The sequence below is a fragment of the Protopterus annectens genome, chromosome 12.part0 (assembly GCF_019279795.1).
Source record: "Protopterus annectens isolate FY-2018-M chromosome 12.part0, PAN1.0, whole genome shotgun sequence".
NCBI lineage: Eukaryota > Metazoa > Chordata > Ceratodontiformes > Protopteridae > Protopterus > Protopterus annectens.
In genome coordinates this window covers 101,170,291-101,188,883 of record NC_056746.1, presented here as the reverse complement: position 1 = coordinate 101,188,883, position 18,593 = coordinate 101,170,291, and the positions used below count along the sequence as shown (strand labels likewise).

The 18,593-nt window shown below is 42.7% G+C and overlaps 1 protein-coding gene across 4 annotated transcripts in view; it reads left to right on the top strand.

Moving 5' to 3' along the window:
- BRAT1 (BRCA1 associated ATM activator 1) overlaps window positions 1-18,593 on the top strand; it is a 498,236-nt gene that overhangs the window by 153,539 nt on the left and 326,104 nt on the right. For all 4 annotated transcript variants that reach the window (XM_044089125.1, XM_044089127.1, XM_044089124.1 and 1 more), the window contains exon 6: window positions 6,385-6,504. In XM_044089125.1, coding sequence (XP_043945060.1) covers window positions 6,385-6,504 — 120 coding nt within the window. The remainder of the gene's footprint in view (window positions 1-6,384; window positions 6,505-18,593) is intronic.

Genomic DNA, 18,593 nt, shown 5'->3' with positions numbered 1-18,593 from the left:
TAAAAAGGAGCCCTTGAAGACAGGAAAGATAAGCTGCTTTTGAAAGGGCTACTGAATCCCCCTGATTCTGTAAAACAGCATTCCTCAGAGTGTTGACCACAAAGAGAAGAAGATGACTGGGGACAGGTCTAAACCTCCTGAATGTTAGGACGTGTCAAAGAAGTTTCCCTCTCCCCTTCTCCCGCCAGGATTCCACTCAGGGAAGACAGAGAGCTTTTAATGGACGGTGGAGTGTCCCAAATCTCATTGTGACTGGTCAAACAGATTCCTTCGTTTGGACACAGCTGAGTTGTCTAATGCAAAGGAAGTACCTCTTGGATCTGACTGCTTTACCACTCTGCAAACCCACATCTTCTAGGTAATTTTCCACTCTTAGATCCATAACTGACATAGAGTGCAATAAACATTCTAGGGTCATGTTGCAGACCTAGACAGAATTTGGACTTTTCCCATTGTTTTCCATTTTTGGCTGGACTGGGAGTGTAGACTTCCCAGGCCATCACTGCCTTTTTTTAGTGGCACCAGTTTCAGCGCTGGTCAGATCAAGACTAACTAGCTGCCTCTTGCCTGCCTTTCAGTTGGCCCTGATGTCTTTTCTGAAAACCACCTTCAGCACTGGGCATTCCTTTGGCATCCAGGTTTGTGGTTGAGGGTACAGGTCCTTCTGTGCAGCTCACTTGGTACCGAAGTCTGAGTTCTCAGCTTTCAAGACCCTGATGCTGGGGATTTTGGTGCTGATGCTGTTGGTGTCTGAGGTGTTGAGGATTGACATCCTTCCTGTGCCCTTGATGTGTGTCATTATCAAGGCGTCCATCCCTAGTTACAGCCCTAATGACACATCAGCTTTGTTGCAACACCATTTGCAGAGTCACCCTAAACTTGTCGCATGCAGTCTCCGCCAATGTTCCTGTTTGCGAGGTGCATGCCCCAAAGTGAAGATCACAAGGGCAAGGGACAGGAAAAGCTCTAGTGAGATCTGAGCCGAGTCATACTCTCTATTGTCCTCCCTGCACTCCTCCCCATGTCATGGAAACTGATCAAGAGAAGGTTCAAGAAGCACCTAGTTCTCCATCAGCTTTAGATGACATCCTGAAAGAGTCCATCTTTTCTCTCCTTTTGCCATCCTAGGTGATAAGTCTCATGAACAGATTGTTAGCTATAATAGCCACTGAAACATAGAGTGCAGCAGCTGAGCAAGTCTTCAAGGTGACTGCTGCCCCCCCCCCCCAATGGAATGTTGTGGAATTTGTGGTTGTTTTTCAGCTCAGCCACTGGACTGGCTTCCACCCTGGAAAGCACTTCCACCAAATGCATGCTGGTTCTTTTCAGGCTGATTATTGTAAGGCTGTTGGGGTAAAATGTACAGCTGTAGACTGCATTCAGTGGTTCCTTGTCCCTCCATTTTCCAGCATAGACAGCCAGCGGTGTGAACAGTAAATTACTGGACATCATTGCAAGTTACAAAATCCCCTTCATTGCCCCTCCCTAGCTGTTTACCCATCCTGTTCTTGATGCCTGTCCTGAACAGAAGAGGGCAGCAAGACTAGATCCCATGAAACTGTTTATATGAAGAGCCATCTAGGAGGTCCTACCAGACTGGAGAGGCTCCATCCTTTCATCCAGATTCTTTTTGGTGTTAAAAAAGACCAATGACCTCAAGGGAATTCTAGATTTAAGCAGCCTAAATCAGTTCATGCCCAAGCAGAACTTCCACATTGTCACAGTCCAGTCAATCCTTTCTTGCTTGTCTAAGTGAGCCTTCCAAGATGATAACTGCACATCAGTATCAACAGAGAGGTTCTTCTGCTTCCAGGTAAGAGTTAGTCATTCTTCACCTTGACTCTGTCATTCAGACTTTCCACAGTCACTGGGATGTTTATAAAATAACTGTCAGCAGGGCTGCAGGGAGTAGAAGTATTCCATTACTTAGATAACTGATTCCTGGCTGCTCCAAAGGTAAAAGGTTTAACCACAGCCAGAGGTGCTCTTTAGTGCTTCTCTTCCAGTCCATGAGAATCACAGTCCAACTTCACAAACTGGAACCACTACAGTGCTTTAAATTCATAGGTCACATGGTGGGCACCTTATCCTGCATAGTTCACCATCCTCAGAAGAGAATTCATCCCATGCTAAGTGTTTTGTCAGACCTCCTTCATTCCACTTAGATGACAACAGCTGTGTGCCTCATCCTCAGGCTCCTGAGGCGCAAAGCTGCCTCAGGTTCCTGAGACAGTAGTGTGCCTCATGAATCTGGGGCTACAGTTTTCTTGATTTTTCATGCTAAGTTCCATATGCAGGTCTTCCAGTGAACCTTGGTGATTATGGAACCAAAGCTTAGCCTCTTTTACCTCTCCAGTCCAGATTTTCAAGTCATATCAGGCGTATCTAGTTTGTTGGCAGTCTGTGTCCAAACTGAGTCTGGGCAGCCCCATTCCTTCTTCCTGACAACAGTCACTTTGGATGCTTGAGCACTAAGTTTTGGGAACATTTTCAGCATCAGAGGGCCCAAGGTGTTTAATCAGAGACAGAACCTAGTCTGCACATCAGCATCCTTGAGACAGTATTGGATTAATGTGGCATATCTATGTGTCATGCATGTAAGCTTTTGGAAGTGGCTTCCTGTTAGCTGTGCATGTACAGGGGGAAGCCACCGCTGTAGCACACCTGCTCAGCAGATGTGTGCTGAAACATCATGAGTAGTCCCTCAGCTGGTCGGTTGTGAACCGCTGTAGCACACCTGCTCAGCGGATGTGTGCTGAAACATCACGAGTGGTCCCTCGGGTGGTCGGCTGTGAACCGCTGTAGCACGCCTGCTCAGCGGATGTGTGCTGAAACATCATGAGTAGTCCCTCAGCTGGTTGGTTGTGAACCACTGTAGCACACCTGCTCAGCGGATGTGTGCTGAAACATCATGAGTGGTTCCTCAGCTAGTCTGTTGTGAACCACTGTAGCACACCTGCTCAGCGGATGTGTGCTGAAACATCATGAGTGATCCCTCGTGTGGTCGGTTGTGAACAGCTGTAGCACACCTGCTCAGCGGATGCGTGCTGAAACATCATGAGTGGTTCCTCAGCTGGTCGGTTGTGAACTGCTGTAGCACACCTGCTCACCGGATGTGTGCTGAAACATCATGAGTGGTCCCTCGGGTGGTTGGTTGTGAACCGCTGTAGCACACCTGCTCAGCAGATGTGTGCTGAAACATCATGAGTGGTTCCTCAGCTAGTCGGTTGTGAACCGCTGTAGCACACCTGCTCAGCGGATGTGTGCTGAACCATCATGAGTGGTCCCTCGGGTGGTCGGTTGTGAACTGCTGTAGCACACCTGCTCAGCGGATGTGTGCTGAAACATCATGAGTAGTCCCTCAGCTGGTTGGTTGTGAACCACTGTAGCACACCTGCTCAGCGGATGTGTGCTGAAACATCATGAGTGGTTCCTCAGCTGGTCGGTTGTGAACCGCTGTAGCACACCTGCTCACCGGATGTGTGCTGAAACATCATGAGTGGTTCCTCAGCTGGTCGGTTGTGAACTGCTGTAGCACACCCGCTCACCGGATGTGTGCTGAAACATCATAAGTGGTCCCTCAGCTGGTCGGTTGTGAGTTTTCTGTTCTGCTGATGGAGAAATCCTCATTACAGTCTGTTTCCAGTCTACCCAATACCGAGTGCAATTACTTCTTTTCCTTGATCTCTCCAAGGGGTCAGTGGCCCAAGTCACTTACATGCCTTTTCCCCAATCCCTTTGAGATTCACATTCCTGCAAAAAAGAGCCATTCTTATCTCCCCGTTTTGGTCTCAACAGAGAACAGGTTCCCTGACAATGGCCCAACATCTTGGAGAGGCCTGTCAGACTGAGACTTTCCAGGAACATTCTCTCCGTCTCGTACCTGTCTGGCGAGTGTCACACAGACCTTTAAACCATTCATCTTGCCGCATGATATAGCCACTTCCAGTGATGGCCGAGGACCATTGTTACCATGGCAGAATGCTCTTTTTCATAGTTTCTCCTAAGAAACCCCACATCAGGAAAAGCTGCAAAAATAAATGACTGCATTTTGCAGTGTCTGCTTTGAGGGCAAGTGTAAATTCCTTTTCTGCACTGATTTCTTTAGTGCTGGATTATCTAGCTAACATATTTGAAACTGGAGGAAGCTTTTCCTCCAAGGATCACCTGGTAGCAACATACAGTTTTCATTTAGGATACTTTAAGTTGGCTTCAGTAAAAGTATGTAAAATATTTTTTTGAGGGGAGGTTTTCTCCTTGGACCTCTATTCCTTCAACGTGGGCCATTTTGGAGTCTCAGTTTTCTACTGAAACAATTGATTCAGCCTCCACTGGAACTTAGGCTGAGCTCAAATTCCTTTAGACAACTGTTTTTGTTGCTATTAATTTTGCCAGTCGCATCTCTTGGGCTTTTAGCATTATGCGTTAATGCCCTGTATGTTGTATTTTACAACAGCAAAATAGTGAGATGCACCAATCCTTCATTTGTACCAAAAATGGCTACTGAATTCAATCTATCCCAATACATTCATATTCCAGTCTTCCTTCCAAGTTATTTTAATCAAGGCGAATATCTTCTGCATTACCTGTACACACACAAACAGGCTGTTAAGATTTTCACTGAACTAAAGAATTAGGAAAGGCAATTCTCTGTTTGTTTCCCTTGCAGAGTCTAAACCGAGTACAAAGGTTTCTAAAACCACATTGTCAAAATGGTTTTCAGACTGCATTTCCTTTGTCTTTCATAAACAAAGTAAATGATCATTTTGTGAACCAAAGGCACATTCAGTTAAGAGCAGTAGCTGCTTCCACTGCTTATGTTTGTAGTCAGTGTTAGTGATGATTGCATTGTAAACTGGATGTTGCCTCATGATCGAGGGTTGAATTTGGATCCGCAGTAGTCTTGGTTGCTGAGGACGCAGTGTTATCAGTAGTGGAGGTGAACCAGACCATAACAGATATGAATAATTAGGTGCTTAGTATAATGATAGATTTGTTTGGTTGTGGTTCATCCTCCTCTAAATTCCCACTTACTGTCCTCTGACATGGCATAGATGTATGGTGCCTGAGGATACAGACTGGGCCCTGAGTGGACTCATTTTCGATTTGGAGAGGCAAGGGAGTACAAGACATTATGAGAATGTAGAAGTTGAAGCCTGGGATGGATATTATCAGTTCCTTGGTGACTAATGTTTGGTGTTGAAGTCCTATCAACAGCCTAGAATCAATCATGGCCATTCAGATATATCATTATGGTAAGTACATAACTGAGGAAGTTAGTAGTGTTTACTACATACTTGAAACTTGAGGTATTAAAAAGGGTCTATATTACCAGAGTGAAACTCCTTTTGAGAGAATACCAAAACACCGACTCAAATTGCGCGAACTGCAAGAATACCGAACGCACTAAACCGAAAAATTTTAAATCTTGAACTGTCATAGTCGGCCAACCCCACCACCCGCTACATACTACCTACCCAAACACAATAAATAAACCACATACATACACTAACCAAACCCTACTTCTAACCCTAAAGTAAAGCACCAAAACCCTAATTCTAACCCTACACTAAGCCCCACATACACAACTATCTATGCACTATCCTTAACCCCGCCCTAACCCTAAGGTCCATAACTACCGCACACTTCCCCCTACGAAAATATAAGCAAACAAAATAAATAATCCACATACATACATTTACCAAAACCTTACTCCTAACCCTACACTAAATCTTACATACATTAACTGTCTATGCACTTACCTTAACCCGCACCCTAACCCTAAGGTCCATAACTATCGCACACTTACCTTATGGAGCTATACCATAGACCAGGCCAACCATGGTAATTCGACATTTCCAAATTCACGGTTTTGGATGTTGGCTGTAATGCCCATTCGCGCAATACATTTCTATATTTACGGATTCGCTTAAACGGACTTTCACTCTCGTAATAGGGAACCATTAAAAAATAGCCACATCACGATTAGCTGTACAGAAAGGTCTCCCGGTATAATCAGGAATGTTTGTTTCACTGATGAGGGTATTTTTGGAAAAGCAGAAGCATGAATCAGCAAACTGATTTATGGAATTCTGTCTGTTCTTTAAAACGTTAGCTTTCTTCCATGATCAAGTGCAATCCTGGTGTTGATTGTATAAAGTTAGGTAGGTGGCAGGTGAGTCTGGATTTTGTGCTAGTGAATCTTTAAACCCATTGTGTGGACAATATAGTCTTTGTTGATTTTTAGTGTAACGCTAGTCATTAATACAACCTCTAAAACATAGTTGCAGAATTATTAGTAGAGTTACTCCAACTTAATAGCACGTCATTCTAGAGCTCCATTCAGTGTATAACTGCATGTTGATTTTATTTCCGTTTTACCAGGTGCCCTGCATTTTGTTCACTGGACTCTGAAATCTGGGCCATGCTGAGTTTTGCTCTGCATTCATTCACTCCACCACTAGCTAGCAACCTTGCACTGGGAATCGGAAAGCTTCCTGAATGGTAAGTTGCATGGTGGCAATATTGTGATGATTTGAATTTGTTGGATCATTTTGTGGGACAGGGAACGGACTCTTCCATTTCTGTCCCAGTACTCTTATTTTTTCCTCCTCTTAATTTTCTTTTTAGGAAGCACTTTGCTCCCAGTATCAACCATCAGCCTTCTCCCAGTCAGTTGACTCAATTGTTCCCCATCACCAGGGAGAAAGTCATCTGGGAGGGGCTATAATCTGAACAGCCATCAGAAGTGTTTTGCATTTTTCTGTGTTTTCCCCAGCTGTAACTATAGCTCATCCGGCTAGGTGTCAGGGAAAGGTAGGAAATGGGCTGCGTGCGGAGAACATCCCCTCACCTCCAGAAGAAATGGGTGCCAGGGAGAGGTTTGCAATAGGCTTCCTGCGGAGAACATTCCTCACTTCCACAAGAGGTGTTCTCTCCAAGCAGCCCTGCTCCTGTTCTCATAGAAAGAACAGTGGTCTGTCTTTGGTGTCCCCCTAGGGAGATTGCACTGCATTGTGTGCCACTGCATGCACGCAACTCTTCCCCTCTCCCCAGGTGGGACAAGCAGACCACGGTCCTTCATTCCTGCTCCTCCCCTATCAGGCTTTTCCAGCACCAGGATTTCTAATCAAACCCCATTTGCCTGAGTCAAAGGCAAAGGCAATGTAGTCAGAAATTCATTCTCTGCATAACAGAGCCAAGCCTTCCCACCATCTGATTGCATAAATTTGAACATGTGATGTGCTTTACAGCTGTGTTTTCATTTAGATATTACTTGCTTTTAGCTCTGCAATGGAACATTTTGTGTCTGATTCAGTTGTTTGTCAATAGTGTAACATTCTGCAGAAGCATTTTTAACTTTTGCATCCACAGTCTTTACAGGCATTTGACAGTCCCCTCCCCAAACCCAAATAGACCATGAACATGATCGTTAGGAGCATTATGCAGTCTAGTATGCCTGTTGTCTTTTGATTTAATAGAGAGTGGTGATATGTAATAATACACTTAGTCAGTTTTCTTAATTTGAACTACAGTCATATATAACTTTATCAGGATTGTTACCCCACCCTGTGTTGACCAGACAGATCATTCTTGCAGGAACTGGTGTGTGTTTATTTAGGATAGTCACCAGATAGATGTCAGAAAGACATATCTCTGAGCATGATGAAGTGCATGCAGTTCTGAGCTGTGGATGTCATCGGGAAGTGAAGTCTGGCTGCATGAGAGTGTGTACTTTTTTTTATTTTACTGCCTGAAGTCAGATGATACATCACTGTGCAGCTGTAGAAAAGGAACGTCTAGCCATAGTGTGGGCACTGCAGAAACCTCAGCCTTATCTGCATGGAAGGAAATTCTTTGTGGTTACAGACCACAATCCCTTAACAATGCTACATAGAGCCAGCCAGCAAAATGCCAAGTTATTAAGGTGGAGTTCAGGATTGTAGGCAAATGACATGACTGTACAACACCATAGTGGGGTCAGCTATGCCAGTGCATATGGGCTCTCAAGACAGGGAATGGGATAACATGTTCCCAGATAGGCTTATTTATCTCAAACCACGTTTTTCAAGGGTCACTTGAAAAACGAGTCTTCGAGTGGGTGGGGGGAGAAATGTGATGATATGGGCAAGTGCCAGCATAGCAAGCTGGAGTTTTGTAAGGAATGACATGTCCTTTAAATATCAAACTGATTTATACAAGATGGTTGTGTCACAAATGTATTGGAACTGTATGTCATTTGTATACTGAACTGATTTTGTACAGATGCTTGTGCTGAAAATGTATCAACAGTGCACCCTGCTGAAATGAAGAGAAATGTACATGTATTTTTGTAGCTGAATTAAATGTATATGTTTTAATAGAGGGTACTGGCACAGCAGAGGTTAACTTTAAGAAAAATAGGGGAAATGTAAATGAGCCGTTAAGCCATTAAAAGTCACCCCGCAGTGCTGAATAGGACCAGAGATGGTGGGTCTGGGGAAGAGCCTTTGTCCATTAGCTCAGTGAAAAGAGGGGAGGCCCCAGGCACTGCCAGAAACATTTGGATATGTATTGTGGCTGTCTGGGCTAACTTCCTGTCTCAGCTTCAAAGGGGAGTACTGTGAGAATCTAGAGTCAGGTGACCAGATGAGTTCATTCTGTCAGCCATCTTGGAAATTATATTTTAGACATTACTAAGAGAAATCTCAGAGTAATGAGTATTCTGTATGGGAAGCCTGACTAGAAAGACTGCTCACCCACAGCATCTTGCCTTACAGAAGCAAGTAACTTAACCAGGGAACAGTAATTCTTTTAGCTACAGTCAGGAATATAGTTTAGCTTAGTTTATATATTGTTTTTCTTTATTTGTCCGAGTCTGTCCATCAGTGTTTTTTTCAATATTTCCTGTGATCTGAACTTTACTGTGAATATATATTCAGTATTTTCATGTACTTTTATTGTTTATTATTAAATATATTTAGAAGTTTTACTGTGGCTGATCCTTGTAGAAAGTATCTAACCTGTGAGAGTACTTATATTTATTTGGTGACACTGTGTGGGCCACTCCAGAAGGCCTTGCCATCTTGGTGAAGTACTACCATTTATATTAGTATTAATATTGCACAGTATAATTGGATACCCTTTTAAGAGCCTTATAGTAACTGACTGGTAGCGGTGATAACTACCTTATAGTCTGGGCAAAGCTGGTAGAGCAGGTGATCTGTGTAAGCATTTCCCAGGTGTATGTGTGCAGAAACTGAATCTTTAAGAGCCTGTGTGTCAGCTACTTGGGGCAGGAACATGAAGCACTGGGTTTACAGAGATGGTGCTGGAGGACTTGGCTTGGACACTTGGCTGAGGACCTAACCCTACAGCTGTACCAGTGAGGAGTCTTATTGGGGACCTCGAGGGAGGCAAATATAGAGACATCCAGACCCCAGACTGAGAGTGCTCCCAGTGTACTCTTAAGGGAAATTCTACTTGATGCAGGGAGGTCTGCATCTGGAAATATTGAGTGTACCCATTTGTATTCCAAGTGCATGTCCCTCTTCAGTGTGGTGAGGATTCAGGCTCCTTGATTACTGGCCAAATGCCAAAAAGGAGTGGTCCAAAAGGACTGAACCCTGAGGCAGACCACTAGTGACGGGTCTTTTGGAGGAGGTAGAGCCACCCACTGTATTTCCTGGGTTCTGTTTGTGACCCAATTTGCTGTACAACGAGTTACATAGGGATTAACATTTAGCTGGGAAAGTTTATGAACCATACCTGAATGTGGGATGGTGTTGAATGCCTTTGAAAGGTCTAGATTTGTGATGTGTACTGATTTTTTTTCTCTGTCATCCATGGCATCAGTAAGCACCTCAAATAAGTTGACTGGGTTAACTTATTCACTGTAATGGAGCTCAGGAAGTTTGCACTGTAACTTCCAATGGACAGAGCATAAGCCTTTTGATAGACTCAAATTACACCTTCACATTTCAAACAAATGTTCATATTTCTGGAACCACAGGGGTTATGAAAGAAGTATGATTGGCAAACTCTTCAGCACAACCTTTTTATAGTGGAGGTACTCTAGGTTCTTGGTCTTAAATTGAATAAGTCATAGTAAACACAGTAACTATTACATTTGTAATATTTTGTAAACCACTTAGAATATCTCAGCTACCATTCAAGTTACTTACATAGTGTCAGCAGCATTTTATTCATGTAGCTGAGAGCTTTCATATGAAGCTAAGGAGTTCTGTCTATTTAGTTGTTGAGATATTTAAAAAAATGTGAAAATTATATCTATATAAATTAATATCATAAAAATAACAGTTTATATCTGTTTATATGCACTAGACAGTGGTCAAATATTAATGCAGTTGAGTTTGCCATTGTATAAGCTTTAAGATGAAATCTTTTAATACCTTGTACATAGCTTGGTTTTGGAATTATTGATGCACATTTCAACAAGTAATATTTGACGCCTGGAGGTGTCAGTAGGATTTAACTGCAGATGCACCTGGAAACGTCACTCGGATGTAATGAGTCAAGTAGGTAGGATCTGCCCTTGACAAAACCAAACTGGCTTGGGTCAAGTGTTTGTAGGTTTACCTATGTCCTTATTTATGAAGTCCATAATGATCCTCTCCATAGCCTCACAGATGACCTGGGGGTCCATTGATGCCCCGCCTTTGTGCAGGGTGGATGATTGTTGCTGTCCTCCATTTATCTAGTAAAAAAAAAACTATGTTGAGGTTAATATTGAATAGTCTGTGTAGGGGCTTTGACAGGTCCTATTTCTGGCTGGCCAGTAGGTAGCCTGCTGTTTTATCTGGCCCCAGAGAAGCAGTGTTCTTGTCCTTGGAAAGTGCTTTGAGGACTTCTTGTTGAGAGATTTGATTTACACAGGTCAGAATGAGGTATGTTATCAGCTTGTCATGAAAAAAACGGAGACTTGGCTATCAGCAGATGATTCCATTTTGCTGAAGCAATTTTGGAGAAGACTTTCTCACCTACAGGTAAGCCAAAGTCAGTATGTTCATTGTTAAGGCACTCTGAGCTTGCAGCCTGTCTGAATACTGAAAAGATTTGTACTCTTAATTTATTTGCAAAGAGAGGGCAGTATTCTCAATGGAGCAGCTTGAAAGTGAATGTTGATACTGAGTGACTCGATAGTTTGAGGTAGCACACTCGCCTTTGGTGCAAAGGGCTGTGGGTTCTATTCTCATACCATGCAGATTGATCACTGACACTGTAGTGCAGTCTAATGGGGGTGCTGCATTCCTGAGCATGTTGTCCCTTGGATGGAACATTAAACTGAGACCCCATATGCCTGAGCTAGTGCTAGCACATCTGGATGTAAAAGACACAATGCCACTAAAAAAAAAAAAAAGAGTCTGAGAAGTTACCTAGTGCTCTGTACACATTTACCCTAGTCAGTATGCATAACACCTCAGGTCTGCCATAAAAGGTGGCCATTGGCTTAGTGGGACTAACCCAGTAAACAAAGTGTAAATAAAAACAAATAAGTGACTAGGAGCATAGTTGCTTTGGCTGTAACTTCTTTTGTTTTTCTTAGTGATAAGCACCAATATTTTTTGGGGGTGGATGCAGAAATAACTACTGATTTTGTTAACAGTACTTTGAAGAGCATAATATTAATAAGCCAACTGAGAGTGACTACTGGGAAGAGATCTTTGAGTCTGGAACAATATATTAATTCCATTGACCCTTCTGGCCTCAGATTGGCTGTTTTGTAGTCGTAATTCCATTGCTTGAGAACCATGTATAGAAAGTTGTTAATCTAAGTCTTTAATAGTAATGTACGATACAACTAAAGCCTAAGGTATTTGTGTCTGAACAACTGAGGAATTGGAGATTTGAAGGGTCAGTGGTTCAAAAACTAGCAATTGCCTTCTGTTTCTGTTATGTTCCAGAACCGCAATAGCAGTGTTTTTACTATTCATTATAAAAATCGTTTTAGCAAAACTCGTTCTAGAGGAGAATGACAAGGGAACCAGAACCGCACAGTACAACTCCAAAGAAACAAATTGCAGCCAAGGACAGGACCACAAATGGAAACCGTTCTCTTTGTAGGATACAACCACAATAGCACTTAACGTTTATTGTGGTTGTATCCAATAAAGAGAACTGTTTTTGTTTGACGTCCTGTCCTTGGCTTCAATTTGTTTCTCCAGAGTAGAATAGGTTCATAGCTTCATAGGTAGATACTAGGCTATCTGCCCAAAGGCATTTATAAGCCTAGCCAGAATGCATTGGCTTTCGCCGCCCGCTTAGATTAGTTCCCTGTGCCTCTGTACAGCAGAGCCACTGAAGTGATCCCCGAGGTAAACTTTCTGTTTCCCATCCACTCGTCAAGATTTCTTTTGAAGAGTGTTAGTGAGGAGCTCTGCCTAATGCAAATTGGGATCCTGTTCCAAAGCATGGGAAGTCTCTGGGACAGAAATCTATCCCTCCAGCACGTCCTGTTTATTGTTGTGGTGAGGTTTAGATCCCTAGAGCATGTGTCTCGAGGGGATAAGGTTTTCTGTAGGTGGAACATGTCCATCAATTCTGGGTTGGACATGGCTTTGTATGTCAGGCAGAGATCACCTCTGAGTAGGCGGTATACAACCGAGTACAGCTGTAGTTTCTTCAGTCAAGCTGCATAGGGAATCTGTTTGAGGCCAGTCATCCTCTTGGTGAGGTACTTTTGTGGTCTTTCCAGCTGTTGCAGGTGTCTTGTAAGGTACAGCCCAAATGGGGCGTTGTACTCTATGATGGGTCTGATGATTGATGAGTAGAGGGGCCCAATGACCTCTTTTGATCTGGATGTGAACCCCTTTGTGATTAGGTGGGCCACTTAGAAGGATTTTCTAACCACTTTGGCAATGTGATCATCAGAGGTGAGATTACTATCTTCTTGAGTCCCCAGATCCCTTATTACGTCTTCCATATTTATGGGACTACCACCTATGTGGTAGTTTGTGGGTACTTTGTTTTTTCCAAAGGGGATGACTATGCACTTTTTGGCATTTAGCTTGAGGCCATGATTTTGACACCAGGTATCCGTCTCAATGAGACCCTTTTGGAGGATGTTTATGTCAGCCGGAGAGTCAATTATAGCCCTTAGTTTGCAGTCGTCTGTGAACTTGGTCCTCCTGTGCTTGCCTATACCTCTGAGAAGTATATGCCGAACAGGAGGGGTCCTAGGACTGAGCCCTGCGGAACCTACTTGTAACCGGTTTAGAGTCGGACCTAGCTACCACAACTCTCACCATGTGGGTTCTGTCCATGAGCCAGTTGGCAACCCATCTTGTGACATAGGGGTTTATGTTCAGGCTGGTGAGCTTGTCTATAATACCAGAATGGGGAATGGTGTCGAAGGCCTTAGCGAGGTGTAGGTACTCTTGTGTGTACCACCTTTCCCTCGTCTGTAGCCTTGGTAACTGTCTCAAAGAAGTCCCCCAGGTTTAGGAGGCAAGATCTGCCCTTAACAAAGCCGAACTGGGTAGGGTCCAGTGTTTGGAGGTTCCCAGTGTCTCTGTTAATGAGTTCCATGATGATGCACTCCATAGCCTTACAGACCATGATGATGCGCTCCATAGCCTTACAGACCAAGCTAGTCAGGCTTATAGGGCGATAGTTCCCTGGGCCGGTTGTGGCTCCACCTTTGTGGAGCGGAATAACCATTGCTGTGTGCCACTCTATGGGTACGTAGCCTGTGGAGAGGCTGAGTATAAACAGTGTGTTTAGATGAGGGATTAGCTCGTCTTTGAGCTCGTGTAGGACGCAGCCTGGGACACCATCCAGTCCCATTGATGCTGTGTTTTTGGCTTTGGAGAGATTTGTTTTAACCTGTGTCTGTGATTTCAGGGACTCTGAGCCCTTTTGGGGGTGAGAGGGGGGTGAAGTTTGCGCTGAACTTGTCTGCCAGGATGTTGGCGATATCTGTCGGTTCAGTGTATTTTGTGCCATTCTGCACCAACTCTGAGCAGATTTGAGCATTGCCAATTATATTCTTGACATAGCTAAAGAATGCCTTGTGGTTATCTTTGGAGTCCTTGGCAATTTTTCTTTCAAAGCTCGCCTTGGATGATTTTATGAGGGATCGTAGTTTCTTGCTGATACCGATCAGGGATGTCTTCCCTTCTTGAGATTTTACTCTCTTCTGTACTAGTTTCCTCCTTCTATTGTATAGCTTGTTTATGGCAGGAGTCCACCAGGCTGGTTTCCTTTTCTTGGAGGAGTGAGTCTTGGTTTTGCTTGGGATGGCATGATCCATGCATTCTTGTAGGTGCCCGTAGAATGCATTAGTATTTTTTTTTTGCAGCTTGGACAGCATTATCCTTCCAGCATGGGGGCTTTGAAACTTTCCACCTCGGTCTTAAGTAACGTGAAGTTTGCTTTTGAAAAGTTTTTTGTGGTGGTTTTCTTGTCCAGGGGTGGGGGCGGAATGTGGATATCCAAAGTGATTTGTTTATGGTCAGATCTAACCAGCGAGGGGTTGACCTCCAGTGTGGAACACTGGTCGCCCATGTTGGTGATGACCAGGTCCAATATGTGGTCACCTCTGGTGGGAGTGTTGACCAGTTGAACCACGGCGTTTGAGTTTATAAATTCTAGTAGTTCTCCCAGTTAATGTTTGGGTAATTGAAATCACCCAATGTTAGGGTGTTTGGTAGGACCTTTATGTTTCCCAGTGTTTTCAGAAACGCGGAATGGGGGTCCTCGGACATGGTGGGTGATCTGTAGCAAGCTACAATTTGAATTGCAGTTTTGCCCGTGTTAGTTGCACGTGGATGATCTCTGAAGCATCGTGCTGTGCCACTAACCTGGAGGTGTGGGTATCCTTGATGAATATGGATACACCCCTGCCTTTTGTATTTCGGTTTAGGTTCTGTGGCCGAAATGTATGGTATGAGTTGTAGCCTGGTAGTGCTGGGGTGCTCTCTGGAGCCTTAAACAAGGTTTCTGTTACTGCACATATATCTATTTTCTCCATACTGAGGAGTGCCTCGAGTGCATGCATTTTGAGGTTTAGACTTCTGGCATTGAGTAGCATTACCCTCAGTTTTTTTTGTTACTTGTGCTATTTACGGCGGTGGGTTTGTCTTTTGAGCCTTGCCTAAAAAAGGCACTATGGGGGTGGCAAGAGCTTTGGCCAGTATTCAAAAGCCTAAGGGTGACAGGTGCAAGCAGTCTCTAGCAAAGTTGCGTGGCTTGTCGAGCATGGCATCCCAGGCGGAGAGACACTGGATCCTCTTTGAATGACACCAGAAACTTAGCCAATTATTGAAATCGAGAATTTTTTTCTCTATGCCGTGGTATCATTCTTGGTGAGGGCAGGATGCTACTCAGGGTCAGGGTGATACCGGCCTGGGCTACGTGATCAGAGAGCTCTTCCATGTCTCTTTCATGTAGTCCAGGGAGGTATGGCTTAGGTCATTCACACCAACATGGACAATGACAAGAGTCATATTTGTACTTGTTCTGGAGTGACAGTGCTTGTGTTATGTGGCGGATCCTGGCACTCGACAGGCAGCTAACAGTAACCTTCTCCTTATTCAGCCTAGTGAGTGGGACGTCAGTGTGCCTGACTATAGAGTCACCTATTACTAGTATGTTGGGTATGTTATTTTGCCTTAAGGGCTGTGAGTGCATGGCACACTGGTTTTGTGAAGTATGTGTTTCATGGTTTGTGTTGGGGGGTGGAGGTTGCTTGGATGTTTGCTTTGGAGGTCTCTGCTGGTTTAGAATGAATTCAAGTGAAGATTTTTTGTAAGTAGTATCTTTCTTTTCTTTTCGCAATGATAATTATCCGACCTCATTGGATTACAAATTATTTGAAAGTGTTAGCTATACTTTGAGATTTTTATTACATTTTTATGCCGTTTGTTGTTTAAATGACATATCTTTAAAATACCAGCAGGTGTAAGTATAGGCATCAGATTCCCTCCAAAATTTCCAGTTTAAGTATTAATTTTGTTTAGGGGAGGGCAGGAGGAAGTTGTGACAGATGAGAATGATAACATTATACTGAATATATTTTAAAAACATTAGCTAGGAGAACCAAAATGTGTGGGCTTTTATAGAACAGAAATTGTTACTGGCTAACAATTCTCCTGTCCTTCTGCTTGCGTTACTGCTTCTTGAAAAAATAATATATATAAAAAAACAATTTTAGAAAAGATGTTGGAAAAGTAAATGGAAAATGAATGTGCTAAAATAGTAAGTTAACATATAAAGCAGATATTAGGGTTTCCAGCAGGACTCTCCTCTGTTTTTTGGGTGGGACAATTTAGCCTTTCGTCAGGTAGGTCACAGATGCACTTAGTCCCGTTACTGCGTTTGCTGTAGTTCCTCTACATTCCATCCTGTCTGTTTGCATCAATAGCTGTACAGGATAAAGACAACAATGCGGTGTCATGCTGATGCCGTGGTTCATACTTCTCAACTGTTCCTGATTTTTTAGAATGCCTCGAATGTTGCCTCATTTGCCCTGTCCCTTGTAATTTTTTGATTTTCTGGTAATATTGAGAATTATAGTCCGTCATTAATTCCAAACATTATAATTTCATATTTCTTATTGTAGGGAAAATGCATGTTTTTTTAAACATCATCATTAGATCACATTTAAATAATGTCATAGGTGCATAGATGTTAATAGAAAAGAAAACAAACCATAGTAACATTTTCGTTGTGCAGTATACATATAGATTTTCTTTAGTAATTGTCATTCACTCTAGCATTGCATAAGTTGCTTAATCCCTGCCTTCCCTTAAACCTCACTCCTCCTGAATATTATTCTGATTGTACTATTCCCACACACTCTATTTATATATGATGTGCACCTTCACTTTTCTAAAGATTGCACCTCCAGTTCTTTTATCTCATTTACAATATTTAATATTCAGTTACAGATGATTTAGATTTTGATTTCTGTTTTCTAGAAACTGACATTTTGGCAGCTAATAGCTTTAAACTTTTTAGCACCTTGCTATGTCGAAGAAATTCAGATCCTGTATCCCAGTTCAAAATAATAATTTTCTTAATGGATGGCGCAGTTGTGAAGCGGTAGCATTGTCGCCTCACAGCAAGAGGTTTTCCGGTTCGATTCCCGGCTGGGGTGCTTTGTGTGTGGAGTCTGCATGTCCTCCCTGTGTTCGTGTGGGTTTCCTCCGGGTACTCCGGTTTCCTCCCACATCACAAAGACATGCTTCTGGAGCATTTCTCCCTGGGCCTCCGCTGAAAATTGGCTTTGTTCCAAGTCGGACTTTCCCAGTTAACAAATGTTAGATAAATAAAATAAATAATTACAGTCATTTGGCCCCCAACATTTCTGACATAGTACCCTGTAGGGAGTGTTTAAAATCTGCCAACTCATTACACTCCCAATAAACATATTCCAAGTTACCTCTGCCTTTTCCATAATAACTCTCTTACTTTCTTTATCAATGGTTCTAACTGAAAAACAAATAACACAGGGAAAAGGACACTCTTGCCATGTTCCTCTGTTCAAAGACAGCTTGTTGGGAGGAATCAAACTTCAGTTTTTGCCTCTAACCTTTCATATATCCTCCTGATAACCCTATTATTCTATAAAAGTCAGGCTGAGTCTTATTAAATGCTTTCTCTGCATCAAGATATACTGACAATAGTGGCATTTTATTATATTCTGCTTCTCCCTGGATCATCATTGTTTTATTTGTGTTGTCAAATGTTTGCCTCCCCGCCACAAAATCACATTGATACAGATCTATCAATTTTGGCACCACCTTTGCCATTCTCCTAGTTAGTGTAGTCATAAACACTTTATGGTTCAAAACTGAAGTGGGTCTGAATGAATCTGAGTCTCAAGGGTCTTTACCCTCTTTGGGTACTGCAGCAACCACAGCTTTCTTTCACTATACTGGTTCACAACCCCCTTTTTTAAATACTCTTAAACAAAAGCTTCCAAATCTTTACCTCTTTCTTTCCTCCCACTTTCCAAACTTCCAAAGGAATACCATCTGTTTCTGGAGACTTCCTTGTTGGCTGATTGTATGTCATTATCTCCTGTCTTAACCATTAATTGCTGGGCTTCATCTTTTTTTTATCCTTGGCATCATAATCTTTCATAAATATTTCAAGTTTTGCCTTTTCTTGGTTTCCACATTCCTTTGCTTTATGTAGGTGTTCATATAATATCTGAAATATTTCAACCATCTGTATAGGATTTCCAGTTCCTTTTCTTGTCATAGGTTGCTTAAGTCTGGCGATGTCCCTTTCAACTTTCTTTTGTCTAAGTTGTTGCTCTAAATGTGTTTTGTGCTTTGGAGTCATTTTCAAGAAATAGATAATTAACAGCAACATTTTTGAACTCGCACTTATTATCCAGTGCTCCAGTATTTTTCCTTTAGCACTCGTGCTGTTGTTCCCCTTTTTTTTCCTCTGAGATTCCCCTTATTCTACAATACTTTAACCTTTGTCATCCCTTCTAATTATTTCTTTCTACCTTATTTCTGCAATGTTTTCATACTCCGTTATCATTTTATCCCACTCAATAGCTATCCCTTCTAAAGACATTTCCATTTTTCCTAATAACTCTTATTTCTCCTACATTTTCATTAGATTCCTCTCTTTTC